The sequence below is a fragment of the Ipomoea nil genome, unplaced genomic scaffold, assembly GCF_001879475.1.
Source record: "Ipomoea nil cultivar Tokyo-kokei standard unplaced genomic scaffold, Asagao_1.1 scaffold3314, whole genome shotgun sequence".
Taxonomy (NCBI): Eukaryota; Viridiplantae; Streptophyta; class Magnoliopsida; order Solanales; family Convolvulaceae; genus Ipomoea; species Ipomoea nil.
Window position 1 is genome coordinate 2,580,476 of NW_017619742.1, and position 20,355 is coordinate 2,600,830.

General features: G+C 38.0%; 2 protein-coding genes across 2 annotated transcripts; one reads left to right on the top strand and one right to left on the bottom strand.

Annotated features, from left to right (window-relative positions):
• Positions 1 to 980: 980 nt before the first annotated feature.
• On the top strand, positions 981 to 2,829 carry LOC109169329 (40S ribosomal protein S11-like). The gene is made up of 6 exons (XM_019318206.1): positions 981 to 1,097; positions 1,229 to 1,269; positions 1,419 to 1,519; positions 2,130 to 2,274; positions 2,358 to 2,447; positions 2,535 to 2,829. Exons 1-6 carry the CDS (start codon positions 1,086 to 1,088, stop codon positions 2,620 to 2,622), a joined length of 477 nt encoding a protein of 158 aa, XP_019173751.1. The 5' UTR covers positions 981 to 1,085; the 3' UTR covers positions 2,623 to 2,829.
• A 9,580-nt stretch (positions 2,830 to 12,409) lies between these two features.
• Positions 12,410 to 14,158, bottom strand: LOC109169360. The gene is made up of 9 exons (XM_019318242.1): positions 14,094 to 14,158; positions 13,655 to 13,743; positions 13,430 to 13,547; positions 13,305 to 13,343; positions 13,185 to 13,216; positions 13,000 to 13,117; positions 12,885 to 12,928; positions 12,710 to 12,775; positions 12,410 to 12,618 (listed from the first exon to the last, which is right to left on the bottom strand). Exons 2-9 carry the CDS (start codon positions 13,733 to 13,735, stop codon positions 12,610 to 12,612), a joined length of 507 nt encoding a protein of 168 aa, XP_019173787.1. The 5' UTR covers positions 13,736 to 13,743; positions 14,094 to 14,158; the 3' UTR covers positions 12,410 to 12,609.
• Positions 14,159 to 20,355: the final 6,197 nt, after the last annotated feature.

Below are 20,355 nucleotides of genomic sequence, written 5' to 3' on the forward strand. Positions count from 1 at the left end.
TACTAGTAACTTTGTAATAGATTTATGTTAATGTTTTAAAAAACGAACCAACCTAAAAAAAAAAAAAAAAAAAAAGATGAAAGAAATACACATTTTTTACTTTTAGCAAAATAGAAAAAGACTATTTTTGACATTCAAACTTAACACTAGAAAATAAAAATATTTTTGTTGTTTCCAAACTAACTCTTAAAATTAAAATAAAAATACAAGTGGAACAAGCTGTTGCATAAAAGCCGGATTGTTATGCCATGGACCCGGGTCCACTTACAATGTCAATCATGGTTCAAAACAGTGTCGTTTTACTTCAAAACGATGCCGTCTGAGTTTATTATTATTATTATTATTATTATTATTATTATTATTATTATTATTATTATTATTATTTTTAAATTGCTTACTTCCTTGCCGTTTGTCTCAGAATTCGTTCCTTTATATTCACAAATTTTGAACTCTATAGACTATATTCACAATTTTAGAACTCTATATTTACAATTTTAGAATTGAATATTCATAATTTTAGATCTCAATATAAAAAATTACAAAATTACAAAACTTAATATTCACAATTTTTGAACTCTATATTTACAATTTTTTATTATATTCACAATTACAGAACTCAATATTCACAATTTTTGAACTCTGTATTCACAATTTTTGAACTCTATATTCATAATTTTTTAACTCTATTCATAATTTTTGAACTCTATATTAAAAAAAAAAAAGAAAAAAAAATTATAGGCGGAAGAAACGATGCCATTAACAACACCGTTATTCCAGACGCATGTTTTGGACCTAGGCCCACCTTGCCATAAAAGCCCATCGGGAAAGGCTTCCTGGTGTGGCCCATTTTGCAATGCAAAACCCAAAGTAATAGTGGATGGGTTTCGCGTCAGCCCGGATGGCCTATTTTCAAATGTAAAATGCCCTAAAGCCCAATGGCGTAGCCAGGCGGACTTAGGGTTAGCAGACATAAAACCTTGGTAGTTCCCCTTCTTCTACTCTCTGTTGCATCGCTCTGGGTTTTAGTTGCCGGCTATCCTTCTCCTTTCACCCTCGAAATCTTTACTGGACTCGGTAGCTTCAGAATGGCAGAACAGGTATCTTCACATTCCTCGTTTTATGTGTTTATGTTTGTGTACATATTTAAGCCCTTTAGAATGTATATCCGCATTCATATATGTCGTTACGAGTTTATGGTGGAATCTAACGGAAGTACTATGTGTTGCAGACCGAGAAGGCTTTCTTGAAACAGCCTGGAGTGTTTCTCAGGTATAATTTATTTAAACTTACATTTATGCAATTATGCTGCATATAATGCATATGATAGTGATAATGCTTCTGATGTAGATGATTTTATATATGTGTTGTGAGTTGGAAACAACGTCGTTTAAGATTTGCATTTGGATCTTAATCTGCAGCTCGAAGAAGACTGGAAAAGGAAAACGGCCCGGGAAGGGAGGAAATCGCTTCTGGAAGAGTGTAGGGCTAGGGTTCAAGACTCCACGCGAGGCTATTGAAGGTTAGTTTCAGTTGACATTGAAGTTAGGTTGAGAAGTTGTGATACTTTTCATTTCTGGTTTGTAATATTTTCTGAAATTCTGACTCTGATCCAAAAATATACATAATATTATTTTTCTCTATGGTGTCTTGTGTTCATGTTTTATGCTCCATGTACTTAGTCAACAATATATATTTTTTCAGAATTGTGAAATTACAATGGTAACTTGTGCTAAACCAATGTAGTTTCAAGAATATTTGTTAAATTTAGCTTGTAATTAAAGTGGCAATCATTTGTTTAGTATCTGGGATAGTAAATATGTAATTGCAATTATTTGATTATCTCTGGCATAAAATTTATAGTTTTAGTAATGGTTTGTCATTGTGGTGCATCTAAAATATAGAAGTCTATCGTTTGCTTAACTTTTGGATTTAAATTACTTTCTGCTCATTAGAAATAATACTTTCTGCCCAGCAGATCGTCTATATAATTCATTGAAATTGCATATTTTGCCCCTTGTTCTTTTTCAAGCATGTAATGTGAATTTTTACTCAATTCTATGGTCCAAACTTTTTACTAGTCATATGCTTTTAGTTCTATTCTTTAAGAGCTTTTGTCTATCTGGTTATAGGGGCCTATATTGATAAGAAGTGTCCATTCACCGGCACTGTTTCTATTAGAGGTAGAATCCTTGCTGGGACATGCCACAGTGCAAAGATGACAAGAACTATCATTGTTCGCCGCAACTACCTGCATTTTGTCAAGAAGTATCAGAGGTACAAGGCTTGTCACTTTCTGTTGTTTAAATAGTTGCACTCTCTTTATTTAGAAAAAGAGTTCGATAATGTGTTATTTTCAGATATGAGAAGCGACACTCAAACATTGCCGCTCACATTTCTCCATGCTTCCGAGTGAAAGAGGGAGATTATGTTATCATTGGCCAGTGCAGGTGAAGATCAGAGCTTATTAATTCCCAATACCATTGTCTTCTGCATTAGTATATAAATTTGATATATTTATTTTTGTGTTTTAACAGGCCGCTGTCCAAAACAGTGAGGTTCAACGTGTTGAAGGTTATTCCTGCAGGGTCAGGTGGAGGGAAAAAGGCTTTCACTGGGATGTAAACTTGTTTCTTTTTGTAGTATTGTTAAAGTATTAGAAGAATGCTTGGTATTTAGACTATGCAAAACTCAGTCAAAGTTTCTCTCTATGTACTTGCCATGGAAGGCTTAAATTTTTGTGCTACTTTTTTTTTTTTTTTTGGTTTTATATACTCAAGTGTTTTCAGATTACTCAGCTTTGGTAAACAGTGGTTGAAATCCTTCAAATTGAACTGGTAATGTGATCTATTATGGGATTGTTGTTTCTCCAGTGTGATGGCAAGAGAATTTTAAAACATCTACTAATTTTGACTTGTTCCTTTAAAATATCTGTGAGGTACATTGAGCTGAATAATCTGGGGAGAGAATGGTTTACTAACTGCACTTCTTATTGATTGGGTTTTGTACTTATCTCATATCTTGTAGAAGTTGTAAATTGGACCAAGTTTGGTATTAAGTGACATGAAAGTTAAAATAATCTTTTTTTTTTTTTTTTTTTTTGTTTTTTGTTTTAATGCACGTGGAAATTTGTTTTCTTAGGAGTTTCTGCATTAGTTGGTTTTTTGCACAATCCCCTGCGAAACGCATGTAATTTGCAATTGTTTCTCTCTCTTGGTGAGTCCACTAACAACTTCAGCATATCTAAATTTCTCTCTTAACTTCTCTTTTCTGCACATAAAAGGACCCATAAAAAATCAAGTAAAAATTATAAATGGGGATGACCTTAGAAAAAAAAAAATCAAGTCAAAGAGGTTTGCAGGGATGTAAAACAAACCGTGAAAGAAATTACAAATTTGATGATGTGGAAGTGTGACCCATTTTTAAAAGTGAGAGATTTGCAGGGATAAAGATAGCCTTATAATTATGTGATCTTTCTTCCTATTTTGATGTTAGGAATATTTATAATTTAGATTTAGATTTTGATAATACCAATCGTTATGCTGTGCATCCGTGTGCACCTTGAATGGTGCACACCGATGCAAAAACGACGTCGTTTTGACTAAAAACGCGCGTCCACTTAAAAAAAAAAAATCAGTTTCGATTCCCCTCAACAGCATTATGTTGTTCATTGATTCTGGATTTTTAGTTCATTGATTATGGATTTTTAGTTCATTGATTCTGGATATTTAGACGGAAATAGAAACTGATTTTTTTTCATTCACGCTGGATATTTAGTTCATTCATTATGGATATTTAGTTCATTCATTATGGATTTTAGTTCATTGATTCTGGATATATAGTTCAAATTATGCACAACATAATGTTGTTGCCGAGAATCAAAACTGATTTTTTTTTTTTAAGTGGACGCGCGTTTTTAGTCAAAACGACGTCGTTTTTGCATCCGTGTGCACCATGCATGGTGCACACGGATGCACAACATAATTTGCTGAATATATGTGGGTTATATATAATTTTAAAGGAATTTGGATAAACGAATAGTATTTAAAGTTGGATGAGATCACGAACCTGGACGTAATGCTGTCCCGATACATTCCTTAATTTAATTCAAATAATTAAATTAAATCTAGGAATTAACCAAAGAGCTAGATAGAGTTCGTTAGAGATTTTCCCTACACTCACCACTATAAATAGTGGTTTCATTTTTAAGGGAAAGGAGCTCTAAAGCATACTAAAGCTCTGTCGAAATCTCGCCAGGATATCGTCTAGAACACGCCCGCAGTTATACTATACTGCGTTGAGGAACACGCCATTTGAACACCGAGAGCCCTTCTTTGAAGATCAAGCTGCATATTAGCCCTTCATTGAAGAACAAGCTACTTAATTCCAGATGCCCTTCAGCAAGGAACTACTTTCAATTCGGCATACTTCCAGTTCGACACTACTTCCAATTCTGAATACTTCTAGTTCGGCACTACTTCCAATTCGGCATACTTCCAGTTTGGCATACTCCGAACTCGGCATACTTACAGTTCGGCATACTCCGAACTCGGCATACTTACAATTCAGCATACTCTGAACTCGGCATACTTACAGTTCAGCATACTCTGAACTCGACATACTTCCAGTTCAGCATACTCTGAACTCGGCACACCTCCCATTCGGCACACTTCTAATATGCATACTTCTAGCAGAAAATCAGAGGATCTCTCCTATACAGAGATTGTACCCCTCCTCATTTGATACATACTATTTGTAACCGACACTTTGAATATTGAATATATACCATTCAAGTTTTTCGCGTTTACACCGGGACGATATTAGAGTAATCGCAGTGCAAAGAACAATATTGAGAACCGAGAGAAAAATAGAGAAAAAGGAAAATTGAAATGAAGGAACTTATCAACCACCATATTCCATTGATCATTTACTTTATATATATACATACATCATAATAATCACTTCAAGTTTAAGGGATAGAAGAGATAGTGGAGATAATGACCATAAAATATATATTTATAATACTATCCTTTGACAATTATCTTATTATTAAAAATCTTGCTAGAAAAATTGTATGAAAAAATTTAGCTAATTGAGGGAAAAAGAGTACACGATATATTTCAAAACATGTGTTACACAGAATTGTATCATTAAAAATCTTAGGCTAAGAAAAATCAGTGAGAAAAAAAACTTATGTAAGGGAAAAAGAGTATAATCATAAACCAACATAAACTTTCAATGCATAATAAAGTAGTGTTCCAACGACAATGAAGCATGGTTGCAGTAGGTGCTAGGTGCTAGTCGGGCGGTCGGGCAGCACCTAGTGCCTAGGCGGAATCTAGGTGGGGCACCAAAAAAATTAAAAAAAATAGTGAAACTTGTAGTTTGACAATTTTAATGAGGTTGTTTTCAACATTCAATCAAATAACATATCTAAATAAATGAAATAATGATAATTTATAAGTCATAACGTCATAATAATATTAAAATCAATAATTAATGAAAGACGACATCGGTCAAAATCGAACAAAATCGGTCAAAATCAGACAAAATTGGTCCAAAATGGTCAAAACCGGACGAAATCCGAGTTGACCGACTCGGCCGAATTTGGCCGCCCAGGCGGCCGGCCGAGTTTTGACCGCCTTTAGGCCAAAACGGCAAGGCTCGGTGCCGCCTAGCGCCTAGGCGGCCGAGTTTTGCAACCCTGCAATGAAGTAATGTACTTTTGGTCTTAAGGTATCCTCTTCGAGTCTAAACAGTTCCTTGTCTACTTTAAGATATTGGAAACCATTAGTCTGATAAATAAATGATGCTTATCAGTTCCTTGTCTACTTCAAGATATTGGAAACCATTAGTATGATAAGTAAATGATGCTTATCCATATAAAACACGTCAAATGAATTCTTCAAGATAAGCTAATTGGTGTATAAAATTCCTTCAAGGGAATACTCGATCTGCAGGTCGAGACAATACTTGATTTCCCAAGTCTTTCATTTTAAACTCCGTCTTTAAGGCATGAGTTAATATCATCAAGATCTTTATACATTTCAATCATATTTATATAATTGACGTAAACTGAGATAATAAATAAATAACTCCATTTGCAACTCCTTAATAAGCACAAAATGACGCATATTATTTACAAAATGTGACATATATTGCCCCTCCCTAATAGGAAGAATGAAAAACATTGTTGTCAACGGGAGGAGAACAAACGAAGAAAGAAAAATGGAGGAAAAAAAGTGGTCTTCGAATAGAGAAAACGACGGGTAATCATATTTACACCACTAATAATTCAGAGGAGGGACAATAATATATGTCACATTTTGAAAATTAAAAAGTAATATTTACATCACTAATAATCTATGAATGACATTGATAATAGACATATTTATGAGGGACATAAATTACAATTTTCCATCCTAAATTATCTTGTTCTTGTGTAGTGCATTCTTATGCTCTCCCCACACCTGTTTATATCATCTTTCTTGTGAAGCAATACACCTAATTCTTCAAAATCTGAACTTCTATGTGCTGGTTTATTTTTGGGTATTTCTAACTCCTCACTCTCTCAAATGCAAAAACAAATAAAAAATATTTATTTAATTATAATATATTATTCATAATAAATTTATTTAATCATAATAAACTATTTATACATGTATTCGAGTATTGCTCAGAGATCACACTAATTAAATAAATAAATAAAAATTAATTTTCTAAAGACAAATGAAGTTAATTCTTTCTTCTATTATTTTATATATTTTCATGATTCCATCTCCACTTGAATTTTATTCATAAATCTTTTAAGGTAAATTTGTAACAAAGATATGACAAAGCTATTTATACTTGCACTTATAATGTTGCTATTTATACTTGCACTTATAATGTTCCTCCTTCAAATTAAAATCATTGTCTACATACATCCTTCAATTCCAACATCTCTCTTATCCAACTAACATCCAAAATCATCCACAAAGGGCTCAGTCAAATCAAATGCTGCAAAGTGAGTCTCAGTGATTCTGCAAAGCACAAGAAATATTAGTAATATGAGCAGGAACTAACAGGACTATGAACACTAGACCATAAATTCATCTATAAACCGAATTAATACAATTTGCTCGAAACTCGGGTTTTCTAACTGGGTTCGTGTGGAGGCTGTGGGTTTCAGTGGAGGTATCTGCGTCTTCTGGAAGGACCCGGTGCATATCTCAATTCTGTACACTCACCCACAGTTCATGTTGATGCAGGTTACTCAATTTGGCCACCCTCCTTGGGTGTTTGCGCCAGTCTATGAAAGTCCGACCCACCACCTCAGACGCCGGCTTTGGAGAGAACTTTCCCAGTCAAAGCGGGGGCAAAATTGCCCGTGGCTTGTGGCTGGTGATTTCAACTCCGTCATCTCGAAGGCGGAAACAAGTAACTATAGCTCGTATTCTGCCCAACGAAGTTCGGACTTCGTCACATGGATTCAAGATGAAGGTCTAATTGACCTTGGTTTCTCGGGGCCTAAGCTTACGTGGGTGACTGATGGGTCAACTGATGCTATTAAAGGGGCTCGCCTCGATAGGGCACTCTGTAACTTGGAATAGCGTATCCGGTTCCCGGAAGCGAATGTCGAGCATTTACCTCGAACTGCCTCTGATCATGCACCACTCCTGTTACGAATACTCGGGGGCAGAAAACATACTCATAGTAACCATTTTATGTTTCAGGCTGCTTGGCTCGCCCATGACGATTTATCAAAGACGGTCTAGGGCCTATGGTGTGCGGACCAAGACATTTTGGCAAATGTGCAGCAGGTAACAGCAGGTTTATCCACCTGGAACAGAGAGGTGTTCGGGAACATATACAAACGAAAGAGGGTCATCATGTCACGCCTAAGCGGCATCCAAAAAATCCTGGCCGAGAACATGCATAAAGGCCTTCTTAAATTGGATCAGAAGCTGCGTCTTGAGCTGGAAGAGATCCTGTATCAGGAGGAACTGCTGTGGTTCCAACGGTCCAGAGAGGATTGGATCACGTCGGGGGACAGAAACACGGCATACTATCATGCTGCTGCTACTGTTCGAAGAAGCCGTAACAGGTTAGGCAGGCTTCTGGATAGTGATGGCGCTTGGATCACATATGACGCAAAACTCAGGGACCACATTCAAAATTTTTATATTAACTTGTTTACTGAATGCAGGGAGGTGACCGAAGCCCAGCATTTTCCACGGCTTAGACGTATCGACTGGACTCTCTTCAACCGGCAAGTGACTAAAGATGAAGTCTACGAGGTTGTTTGTGACATGAAGCCTTTCAAAGCCCCAGGCCCTGATGGTCTTCCCGCAGGGTTCTTCCAGCACATGTGGGAAGTGACTGGGGACAGCATTTTTAAGATGGTTAATGAGGCTTTCAGGACAGGGCGGATACCAGAAGGCAATAACGATACTCTCGTTGCTCTCATTCCTAAAGTGCAGATCCCGGATACCATCAAGCAGTTCCGACCTATCAGTCTTTGTAACGTGAGCTATAAGATCCTTACCAAAACCATCACCAATAGGTTAAAAAGTATCCTTCCTCGAATGGTAGGGTCGTTTCAAAGCTCTTTCGTTCCCGGGAGACAGATATCTGATAATGTGACCATCTATCAAGAAGTCCTCCATACAATGCGGGAATCGAGGGGAAGTAAGAAGTATATGGCCATCAAGTTAGACCTTGAAAAGGCATATGACAGGCTATCGTGGGATTTCATCCAGGACACCCTCGAGCGGGCCGGTTTCAACAATAGTTGGAGAGACCTTATCATGACCTGCATCACAACCCCCAGGCTTGCCATCATTTGGAATGGGGACAGGCTCGAGCCTTTTAAGCCAGAGAGAGGCATCCGCCAAGGGGACGCTATGTCTCCCGCCATTTTCGTGCTTTGTATGGAACGGTCAAGTCACCTGATTGTTACTAAGGTAGAGAACCATAGATGGAAAGGAATTAAGCTAGATTCACAAGGCCCAACGTTGTCACACCTCTGTTTCGCGGACGACATGGTGCTGTTTACGGAGGCCTCGTTAGACCAAGTGGAAATAGTTCAGAATTGTTTACATAAGTTCTGTAGGGCTTCCGGACAGAAGGTCAGTCTCGAGAAATCCCAGATTCACTTCTCCAAGAATACGACACCCGGCCTGGCCAACGAGATCACAGGTAAGTTTGGCATTGCTGAGACCAAGGACCTGGGGCGGTATCTTGGTGTGTCGTCCATCCATGGGCGGGTAACCTGCAACACTTATGCAGGTCTCCTTGAGCGCATTGCGGGCCGTCTCGAGGGGTGGAAATCCAAAACCGTGTCTTTAGCGGGGAGAGTTACTCTGGCGAAGTCCGTTTTAAATGCTATCCCTGTCTATACAATGCAAACTGCAACCCTACCAAAAGGTATTTGCACAGAGATTGAGAAGAGAACAAGACGCTTCATTTAGGGCAAGAACGACCTGGAGGCGATAAGATGAGTCTTGCTAGTTGGGAAATGGTGACCAAGGCAAAAGAGACGGTCGGGCTAGGGCTTAGAAGGCTGCACGACATGAATACCGCTTGCATGGATAAACTGGGGTGGAGGATCCACACGGAGCCACATGCTCTTTGGGCGCAAGTTCTGACCTCCAAGTATGGCCGTATGGCAAATGTAATAGGCAGAAGGAAAACGTCTAACGTTTGGAAGGGCATCAATGAGGCGAAGGCTTTCTTGGAGGAGGGTCTCACGCACATAGTTCGCGACGGAAGTGCAACTCAATTTTGGATGGACAAATGGCTTACACCTAGGCCGCTTTACGATCAGCTCAAATCCCCTCTGAGCCTTCCCGAGCTGTACGCAACGGTAGACTCATATTGGGATCATGACCGAGGCTGGAAGTGGGAAAAGCTAATGCATGTTCTGCCCCAGGAGGCTATAGAGCGTCTAGCAGGTTTCAGGTTGACGGAGGCTGGCATTCAGGATGAATGGGGCTGGGGTCCGGACAGCAGGGGGAAATTCTCGGTTCAGTCTGCATATGCCCTCATCACTAATGCGACGGAAGACCACGCTGACAAGGATTGGAAGAGAGTTTGGGCTCTTTGGGTGCCGGCAAGAGTTTCGATGTTTCTGTGGCTCGTAAAACTTGAGAAAATCCTTACGAATGTGGAACGAGCCAGGCGCCACCTCACCACTAATGTTTTTTGTTTTATTTGTGCAGGCCAGCGTGAGGATCTTAATCACCTCTTCAGAGATTGCAGAGCTGCGCGAAAAATTTGGAATGAATCCCTCTATTGGCGTACCATGGAAAAGCTGCGATGTCTAAACTGGCAGGAATTGTTTGCGGCAAACATACAGGGCGACGCGAGACAAGGTTTTGAAGAAGGTTGGCCTGAACGGTTCGCCGCTAGGATGTGGTGGATTTGGCGATGGCAGAATGACGAGGTGTTCAACCATCAAAAAATCCCAAACGCCAAGAAATTGGATTGGTTACGTAAATATGATGCTGAGGTGGCCGGAGTTTTCGTTTGGAACCGAAGACCGCTAAGCAGGAAAACCCCGGTTGTAGAAGCTAAGCTGGCTTAGGGGAAATCGACAAGAGGTTGGGTGAAACTTAACGTGGATGGGAGCTGTAGAACCAATCGTGTGGCAGGCTGCGGCGGTGTCCTTCGGGATGAATTTGGAGACTGGTTATGTGGAATAGGGAGATGTTCAATAGAGGCTGCGGAAACATGGGGTGTCCTACATGGTTTATGCATGGCAAAGAACTACGGGGCTACCAAGATCATCATCGAGAGTGATTCAAGGGCCACAATCGAGAAGTTGCGTCAGGGAAGAAACCGACAGGGACAAAACCATAACATTGGCAGACTGTGTTTGGCAGAAGCGGCGACTTTTTCTGAGGTCAGATTTGAGCATGTTTTCAGAGAGCAGAATAAGCTGGCGGACAGACTGGCGTCCATAGCAACTTTGGAACAACAGGGGTTCCACATCCTTAAGGAACCACCACCGACGCTTCATTGTATGATTGCACTCGATAAGATTGGAGCATCCTCAACGCGGCGCATCTTCCAAGCCCCCCCCCCCCCCCTCCGGGAGCGTGAGACCTTTTTCTTGCTTTCTTGGGTGTCCCCCTCAACTCTGATATAAAAAAAATCTTTTAACAATTATCTTATTATTAAAAATATTGCTAGGAAAACCATATGGAAAAACCTAGCTAATTGAGGAAAAAAGAATACACGATATATTTCAAAACATGTGTTACACAGAATTGTCTCATTAAAAATCTTAGGCTAAGAAAACCTAGTGAGAAAAAAACTTATCTAAGGGAAAAGAGTATAATCATAAACCAACATAAACTTTCAATGTATAATAAAGTAGTGTTCCAACGATAATGAAGTAATGTACTTTTGGTCTTAAGGTATCCTCATTATCCTCTTCGAGTCTAATTGGAAACCATTAGTATGTTAAGTAAATGATGCTTGTACATATAAAAAAGTCAAATGAATTTTTCAAGATAGGCTAATTGGTGTATAAAATTCCTTCAAGGGAATACTCGATCTGTAGGTCGAGACAATACTTGATTTCCCAAGTCTTTCATTTTAAACTCCGTCTTTAAGGCATGAGTTAATATCATCAAGATCTTTATACATTTCAATCATATTTATATAATTGACGTAAACTGAGATAATAAATAAATAACTCCATTTGCAACTCCTTAATAAGCACAAAATGACGTATATTATTTACAAAACGTAACATATATTGCCCCTCCCTAATAGGAAGAATGAGAAACATTGTTGTCCACAGGAGGAGAACAAACGAAGAAAGAAAAATGGAGGAAAAAAACGTGGTCTTCGAATAGAGAAAACGACGGGTAATCATATTTACACCACTAATAATTCAAAGGAGGGACAATAATATGTCACATTTTGAAAATTAAAAAGTAACATTTACATCACTAATAATCTATCAATGACATTGATAATAGACATATTTATGAGGGACATAAATTACAATTTTCCCTCCTGAATTATCTTGTTCTTGTCTAGTGCATTCTTATGCTCTTCCCACAACTGTTGAATATCAACTTTCTTGTGAAGCAATACACCTAATTCTTCAAAATCTGAACTTCTATTGTGCTGGTTTATTTTTGGGTATTTCTAACTCCTCACTCTCTCAAATGCAAAAAATAAAAATAAAAAATATTTATTTAATTATAATATATTATTCATAATAAATTCATTTAATCATAATAAACTATTTATACATGTATTCGAGTATTGCTCGGAGATCACACTAATTAAATAAATAAATAAAAATTAATTTTCTAAAGACAAATGAAGTTAATTCTTCTCTTCTATTATTTTATATATTTTCATGATTCCATCTTCACTTGAATTTGATTCATAAATCTTTTAAGGTAAATTTGTAACAAAGATATGACAAAGCTATTTATACTTGCACTTATAATGTTTCTCCTTCAAATTAAAATCATTGTCTACATACATCCTTCAATTCCAACATCTCTCTTATCCATCCATCCCAAAAATCACAACAAACTATTATTCAACTAACATCCAAAATCATCCACAAAGGGCTCAGTCAAATCAAATGCTGCAAAGTGAGTCTCAGTGATTCTGCAAAGCACAAGAACTATTAGCAATATGAGCAGGAACTAACAGGACTATGAACACTAGACCATAAATTCATCTATAAACCGAATTAAACCTTTTGGCGTTTGGGGTTTGGCTGCTCTGGATGCTCTCGAACAGGACTAGCAATTGGGGTTTGGTCCTAGTCCGATAAGAATTAGACACGATCGATCCAGATCAGACGTGAGAAGAATACATTCACACAATTACATGACTTTATGGTAGGTTACCATATATATATATATATATACCTCTTCTGAAGAATCTTGAAGTGGTGGTATTGTAAATCGAGGACCTGCAGAAGAATTTATATATTAATTTGCGGGTTAAGGTGTTTCTTCAGTTTTGGCAAAAAAATAATAATACCTCCTCCACTGAGTCTAGCAGTATTTGGCACTGGCACATAATAACGAGGATCAAAATCATCCTCCTCATTTTCTCTTTGAAGAACTAGACCGCCTCGTCGAGATAAAGAACGCACAATCTGCATGCCATAACATTAATTGACCAGCTATCTAGCTAGTGTAGATAGAACGTACAAATATACTTACCGGTTCAGATATATAAGAACTTGATCCATCATCTAATCCTCATATATAGCACAAAACTTGGTTAATTAGAGCAGTAGTATATATTAATTAAAGCAGAGCAGATCGATCGAACAAACCTACCTAAATTAATCAGATGTAGAGTGTCACCATCTTCCACATCTATTAGTAGATTCATTAGGGAGCACAGAATGATATATAATATATATGAACAACTAACATAACTAACGAAAGGGGGCTGGGGATACTGTAATCTGAAAGACGTTTATAGTTTCTCAAATCTCTTCTCCGGAAGATAAGTTGTTGTCTATTTGAGGAAACGCCAGTAAACACAGCAATTTGTTGCTTCAAATAAAGAACTGGAGCCTGCATATATGTTCGTACCAAAATATATATGCATATGATCAGGAAATGCAGAAAGAAAGCATATCAAGACAAGAGAAAATGGAGAAGAGCAAAAGGCTTTTACGTACTCCTTTATATATTCGCATTGTGCGCTGGGAATCCCTTATCTTAATATTGATCTTTATGTCTTCACTGTCATTGGTAGCCATCTTCACCCCTTCTTACCAACACGTATAGTAAAACACTCAATAGATTGAAATAATGAATACTACCTAGCTAGCTAATTAAAGACAACAATCTTTTGAATTTGAAGTTGAAAACCATCTAAAAATTGCAAGAAACTGAATGAAGCCCATAATCGGAACGCTACAACTTGAATTGTTGCATTTTAATAATCAAGATTCCCAAACTAATTAATAGCTCCATTCAAGAATCTCTTCCACCAATAATTTTATCAGTAAATTATAAAGAAATCATGATTGCAGTATAGAGCTAGCAAGAAGCCATTTATGAGAAGGATGAAGGAACAGTGGGTAGAGCAAGAAAGATACAGAGGAAGAGACGAACCTGAATTGAAAGAGAGAAAGAAAGAAACCAACAGTGGGTAAGAATGCCTATCTTAGAGTTTGCGGTGAATTTTTATATCATTGTAAAATAAACTGAGTATGTAATATGTATCGCTTTATTACATGAGTTGAGGAAAATGTGTGTTTATTTGAAAAATAAATAAAAAATAATTTGTAAAATTCAAAAAATATATTTTTTGTTATGGATATATTTTGTTGATAATGTATAATCATTATTCCAATTATATTATCTCTTGGATGAAAAGGGGGCGTTTGGTTCAAGTCATCTCAAATTACCTAGGTAATTTGAGTATGATAATGTTATATTACTTTGTTTGGTTCAAGTTATGAGATTACCTGGTAATGTTATATTACCAGAAATTGATGTGGCGGTAATGTTTCAAGGTAATGTGATTACTCCATTTTCTTAGGTAATCTTAAATTACATTGAATTATTCCAACTTTGTGCTTATTGAGGACATTATAGTAAATTGATCCATATAACCTAAAATATAACGCTTTGTTGACTTCTTGATTTGTTGTTCCCCATGTACTTATGAGTATTTATTGATGTTTCGTAAGTCTAGAGCGGCGTATTATGAACCCAATGGTTAGGATTTAGAGTCTTGAATTGCGATTAATATCCAATATTGCTATTCGTTAGATTATTTGATGAAGTCTATGATGTTCGTATAAACCCTTGTGATTACTCTTTGACTTGTGTATTAGCATGTTGTTTCTTGATGCTAGTATGATTCCTTGTGATAGCCTATAGTTGATTCTTGATTGAATTGATAACTTGAGCTTATCTATTCGTTGTAACACTTTGTTGGAATCCGTTGTCGTTGAGTCTTTGTCTTAGAAATACCCTTCTTGTATTTCTCTCTTGATATCCGTTTGAACTATCATTGTGAGCTTGTACTCTTGTTGTATCTTATCTTTGAGAATTCTTTGAATTGAGCTATTGATTGAGCTAATTCGTTGTTGAATACACTTCTTGTGGAATCTATTCCTTTACTTTATCTCTTAAGATTCCTTGTGTATTGAACTCTTGTTGTGATGATTGAGCTGGTACGGTGGACAGTGTGGGGATTTCTTACAGATTCAGGATGTTGGTTTGACGGACAACCTGTTGAAACTTATCCGGGTTGTCGGACCTATTTCTACTTATTGGGCTTGGAGATCGCAATAGGGGTGTATACACTTAAGGACTTAGGCCGCCACGTTTATATCCTGTCGAGTCGTTGCAATGACTCCGCGGAATCTATGTTTTGAGATGGTGGTTTACCACAATCGGGTCGTTGCGATGGCCCCGCGTGCATCTCTTGTGTTACTTGCCGACTTTGAGCCTTCCACACTGATTCATCATTTGATTTAAGTCATTGAGATTGACTCCGCGCTGTATGCTTGTTGATTGTGTCCTTTGTGGACTTGGTATCTTGATATTGACGTTGATTGCATAACCTTGATGAGAATTGTCCTTGTTGCTTGTTATGATTGTCTTGCCATGATCTTTATCCTTTATTCACTACCGTTATCTCGTTGACTCAATCTATTCTATTGTTCTTGTGGTCTAATGCGTATGGTTGAGTATATCTCTTGAATGATTTGGTCGTGAGTCCATTCCTTGTGATTTACTGAAATAGAGTTGATTAGAGATATACTTATGTATTCCCAAGTCTCAAAACTATTTTAAGTATCAAATGTATATTTATGTATCTTTACACATTGGAGTGGAGTTACTTAGTATTATCGCTAACAGTTATTTAAAATGATTTCAGGTACAGATTAGTCAATACAAGAGCGCGCTAGTTGGAGCTTACAATCTAGACTTAGCAATCTTTCTTTTTAGTATTCAGTTGTTTGGCATGTGTGCCTTGTTGGATGTTTTTGACATTTGGATATTTAGATTTAGACTAGCCTGTGCATCTAGGTGTTGATGGCCTAGATGTGGCATAACATCCCCACGTTTTGATTATTAACTTCCGCAACGTTTTTACTTATAATGGTTAGACTCTTTTATCTAAATCTCTTAAGTTTTAAATGCTTAAACTATGCCTAGTTTTGGGAGTGTTATAGTGAAGGCTATAAATTAAAATTTCTATCATGGATTATTTCGTTCTTGTCTAGTGCTTTCTTATGTTCTTCCCAGTTCCCGTGAATATCATCTTTCTTGTGAAGCCATACACCTAAACTTCTGTTGTGTTGGTTTATTTTTGGGTTTTTTTAACTGCTCACTCTCTCAAATGCATATATATATATATATATATATATATATATATATATATATATATATATATATATATATATATATATATATATATATATATATATGATTATTTTCAAATAAAAAGCCCCCTTAAAACACAAACCCCCCTTAAAATACAAACTTAAAATACAAACTGTGTGCATGTAAGTATGTTAATGTGTGCATGAGTTAATCCCAGATATTGTTGGCAGTGTGGCAGCGTGCATGTAAGTATGTTAATGTTTGCACGAGCTTTGATTGATGGTTGTAATTTTTTCCTCCTACGCGCTGTGTGCATGGAAGTATATTAATGTGTGCACGAGCTTTGATGAATGGTTGTGATTTTTCCTCCTACTCGCGGTGTACATGTAAGTATGTTAATGTGTGCACGAGCTAATCCCAGAAATTGTTGACTGTGCGCCCAGTGTGCATGTAAGTATGTTAACGTGTGCACGAGCTCAAGTTTGTATGTTTACACTACAGCCTGTTGTGTTTTGGGCCTATTTCACTCCCAATGGTTGCTTTTGCTTATATTCTGTAATGCACTCTGCAGGGATTGTTTAACTCTATGGGTTTATTTCTGCAATATGTTCACAGAGAACTTCCCTAAAGAAATGGTATAAACCATAACTGCTACTAATTAGGGGAATAGGGAAAATTGATATAGAGTTAAACAAAATTAGGAAATTGAGGAACAAAACTTGGTAATGTGATAGCTGAGGTCGTAAAGGTACCGGCAGTTTGAATTTGATTGCAGAGCTTAGTATCAATTAGCATTGTATTTTCTTTAACTTGTATTGCATGCTGGGGGTATTAACTTGTATTTGTTTGAAATCTTTGTTGGGTGACAAGGGTATGCATATAGGATCAAATTATGTAAACATATGAGGTTCCAATCAACTCGTAGTAGAATGCAGCTTACTTGTATGCAACTTATTACATCTTATTCCAAATATGTTACTAGTGAAAATGTCAAAACCTTTCATACTCAATTCTGCAGAGATTTCATTGAGATTCTAAGCAAAACTAATGCTTCCTAACACCTGCTAATTGCCTAATTAGAAGATATGTAGAGATTGTAGTGATGCTTACTGATATGGACGAACACCTGCTAATTGCCTAATTAGAAGATATGTAGAGATTGTAGTGATGCTTACTGATATGGACGAGAAGTATGATTGCACTATAAGGAAGTTGAGGGGATTTTCTTAGCTAGGACTATATTCTTTGTCATATATTGAATTATAACCACAGAAGAAATAGTAAAGAAATGGAAAGGATGCAAGAACGAAGTATAAAATAGAAAATTTAAAAAATAATAATATAACCCGGCTTAAAAAAGATTGAAGTAATGGGGTCAAGTCCAATTTGATGACTACGGTAGCGAGGGGTGCACTACAAGTCACATCATTTTTATCTCTTTCTTGTGTTTTAGTTTTTTTTTTTTTTTTTTTTTTTGGCAAAAGTTTCCGAGTTTTGCTAGTTTGTCTTTTAGTTTATATGGTTTGCCTATATACTGGAATGCATTACATTGATTGGGGGGCTTAAATGCGTCATTCAATACTGATCACTAAGGGGGCAGAACTTAAGTTTGACAATGTTTAAAACAATCGTTCAACTTAATCCTCCAGCTGGTCATCCTCCTAGGTTTCTAACTTCCTATGTTTAGTAAATTGAGCTTGCACCACCGATTCAGTCAATTCTGAAAATTGAGGCAGAGCTCACAACAAATGCCTTGGTATACCCGCCCCCAATGGGAATACTTCTTTGTCATATATTGAATTATAACCACAGAAGAAATAGTACAAAAATGGGAAAGATGCAGGGACGAACTATAAAATAGAAAATTAAAAAAATAATAATATAACCCGCCTTAAAACAGATTGAAGTAATGGGGTCAAGTCCAATTTGATGACTACGGTAGCGAGGGGTGCACTACAATTCACATCATTTTTTTTTTTTTTTTTTTTTTTTTTTTGCTTATATTCTGTGACGCATTAGACTAATTGTGCACTATGGGGGGAGGTAAGGGGGGGGGGGGGGGGGGAATGGTGCATTATGGATTGTAAAGCATGGCTATTTTGTGGGAATAGTGCATTCAGTAGACTCGTTCACATGGTCCTGTTTGTTAGTATAAGGATAACATCTTAACCGGTTAGGTATGTTTTGTGGTGTTCCAGGTCGGGATGCTAACCATCCAGTGGATTGTAGTGACGACGAAAGTGATACGGAAGAGGGGTTTCAAACGCCACTTGAGGATTCTGAAGAACTCGAGGATGCAGAACCGGTGCATGGTGCAGCGGTCCGTGAAAGCCTATTGTTTCCCAAGATCAAGACACGGGGCAGCCCGAGGGAGCTTGTTCGCCTTGTTTCCTCGCTCACGGTACGACAACGACAAGATGTCAATGCGATAGGCATGGGCGGGTTGCTGGGGTTAAGGATTAAGGAACTACCTCTGCAACTCGGGCGTTGGTTGGTGTCTAATTTTTACCCGGTGGAAATGAAGTTGAACCTAAGCCACGGGAGGTCTATTAACGTTACAAAGGAGGATGTGGCGGCAATGTTGGGACTTCCGAATGGTTCGATCCCCATAACGGAGCGTGATAGCCAAGTGGAATGCCCCGACCTACTAGCATGGAGGAGTAAAGTTAAAAACCGGAGGGTAATATCACCACGAAGGCGCTTACAACGCTGTTGTTGGAACTGAAGGGGGGCGGCGTGTGGTTTAAAAGGCATTTCTCGGTGGTGGTGGTTAGCTCCCTGATCACAAGCACGCTCAATGGGTATGCAAACCAACGGACTTTGCACATGTTCCGGGATGTTGCCAAGATTAAAGATTTGGATTGGTGTGGATACCTCCTGCAGACGTTGGTCAGTACACATGCGAGTTGGATGGAGCGTTCTACAAGGAAATTCCCGGGACCACTGCTGTTCCTCACCGTAAGTGGGGTGTAGGGTTGGGGGGTATGATGGGGGTACTGGATTTTGCATCCATTGTAATATGTTACAATTATTTTCGTGCAGCTGTTGTATGTGGACAGGATGGTTGTCGGTGCCCGGGATGTACCAAGGACTATACCAGCATTGTGTGGGTGGACGCCAGCGTGGTTAAAAGCACGGCAAAGACGGGAAGTTCATGCTGGGGGATTCGGGAATGGCCAGCTGGATGCACCGCTCCGCGCATCGCCGGGGCGTGATTGGCGGGAAATGCCGCAGGGAACTCGTGGTGACACAGGGCTCCGCCCGGCTCAGCGTGGACTTGATCTTGGTCCCATTACGGTAAGGCGATGGTGTGTTAGGCATTGGTCCGCATGCCATTGCTATATATGTATATCTAATAATTTCAGGTTTGTGTGGGTGTGCAGGGGGATGCACGGCCTCCTAATAGTCCACGGTCGGATCACCACAGACCTGATCATAGTGCCGTTACGGTATGGCAACTTAACTGGGGTTGATGGAATAATGTAAAAAAACAAAATATTTGTGAGTATATCTAGTTATATATGTAGATTGGGTTTAAACAATATAATATTGGTACCACTACTACAGTTTCTGCTCAAGAATACATAGAAATACCCACCGGATGCATATAACAGTTTCTGTGCTTTTTTTTTTTTTTTTTTTTTTTTTTTTTTTAGTGTGGGTTGTCATTTCTAGATCTGGTGTGTTACCACATGGCATTGTTATATATGTATGTCTAATTCAGGTCCAACACGAAGATGTGCAGGGACCTGATAGTCCACGGGGTCAACTGCAGGACACCCGAGATGTCCGAAGGCCACGACCGGCTCACCACGGACCCATCCCCAGTGCTGATACGGTACTAATTTTGATTTCTTATTGAGTATGCACGTCGTGTTTGGGTTGCACTTCGGCTTGCATGTGCATACACTGTTTTGTTTAATTTTATCTTTCAAAACACGTTGCACCAGGTGTTCACAGAGAATCATTACATATGCGAGTACATTAATTTTATCTTTCAACTTAGTTGTGTTGTGCATGCGGCCCAAATACT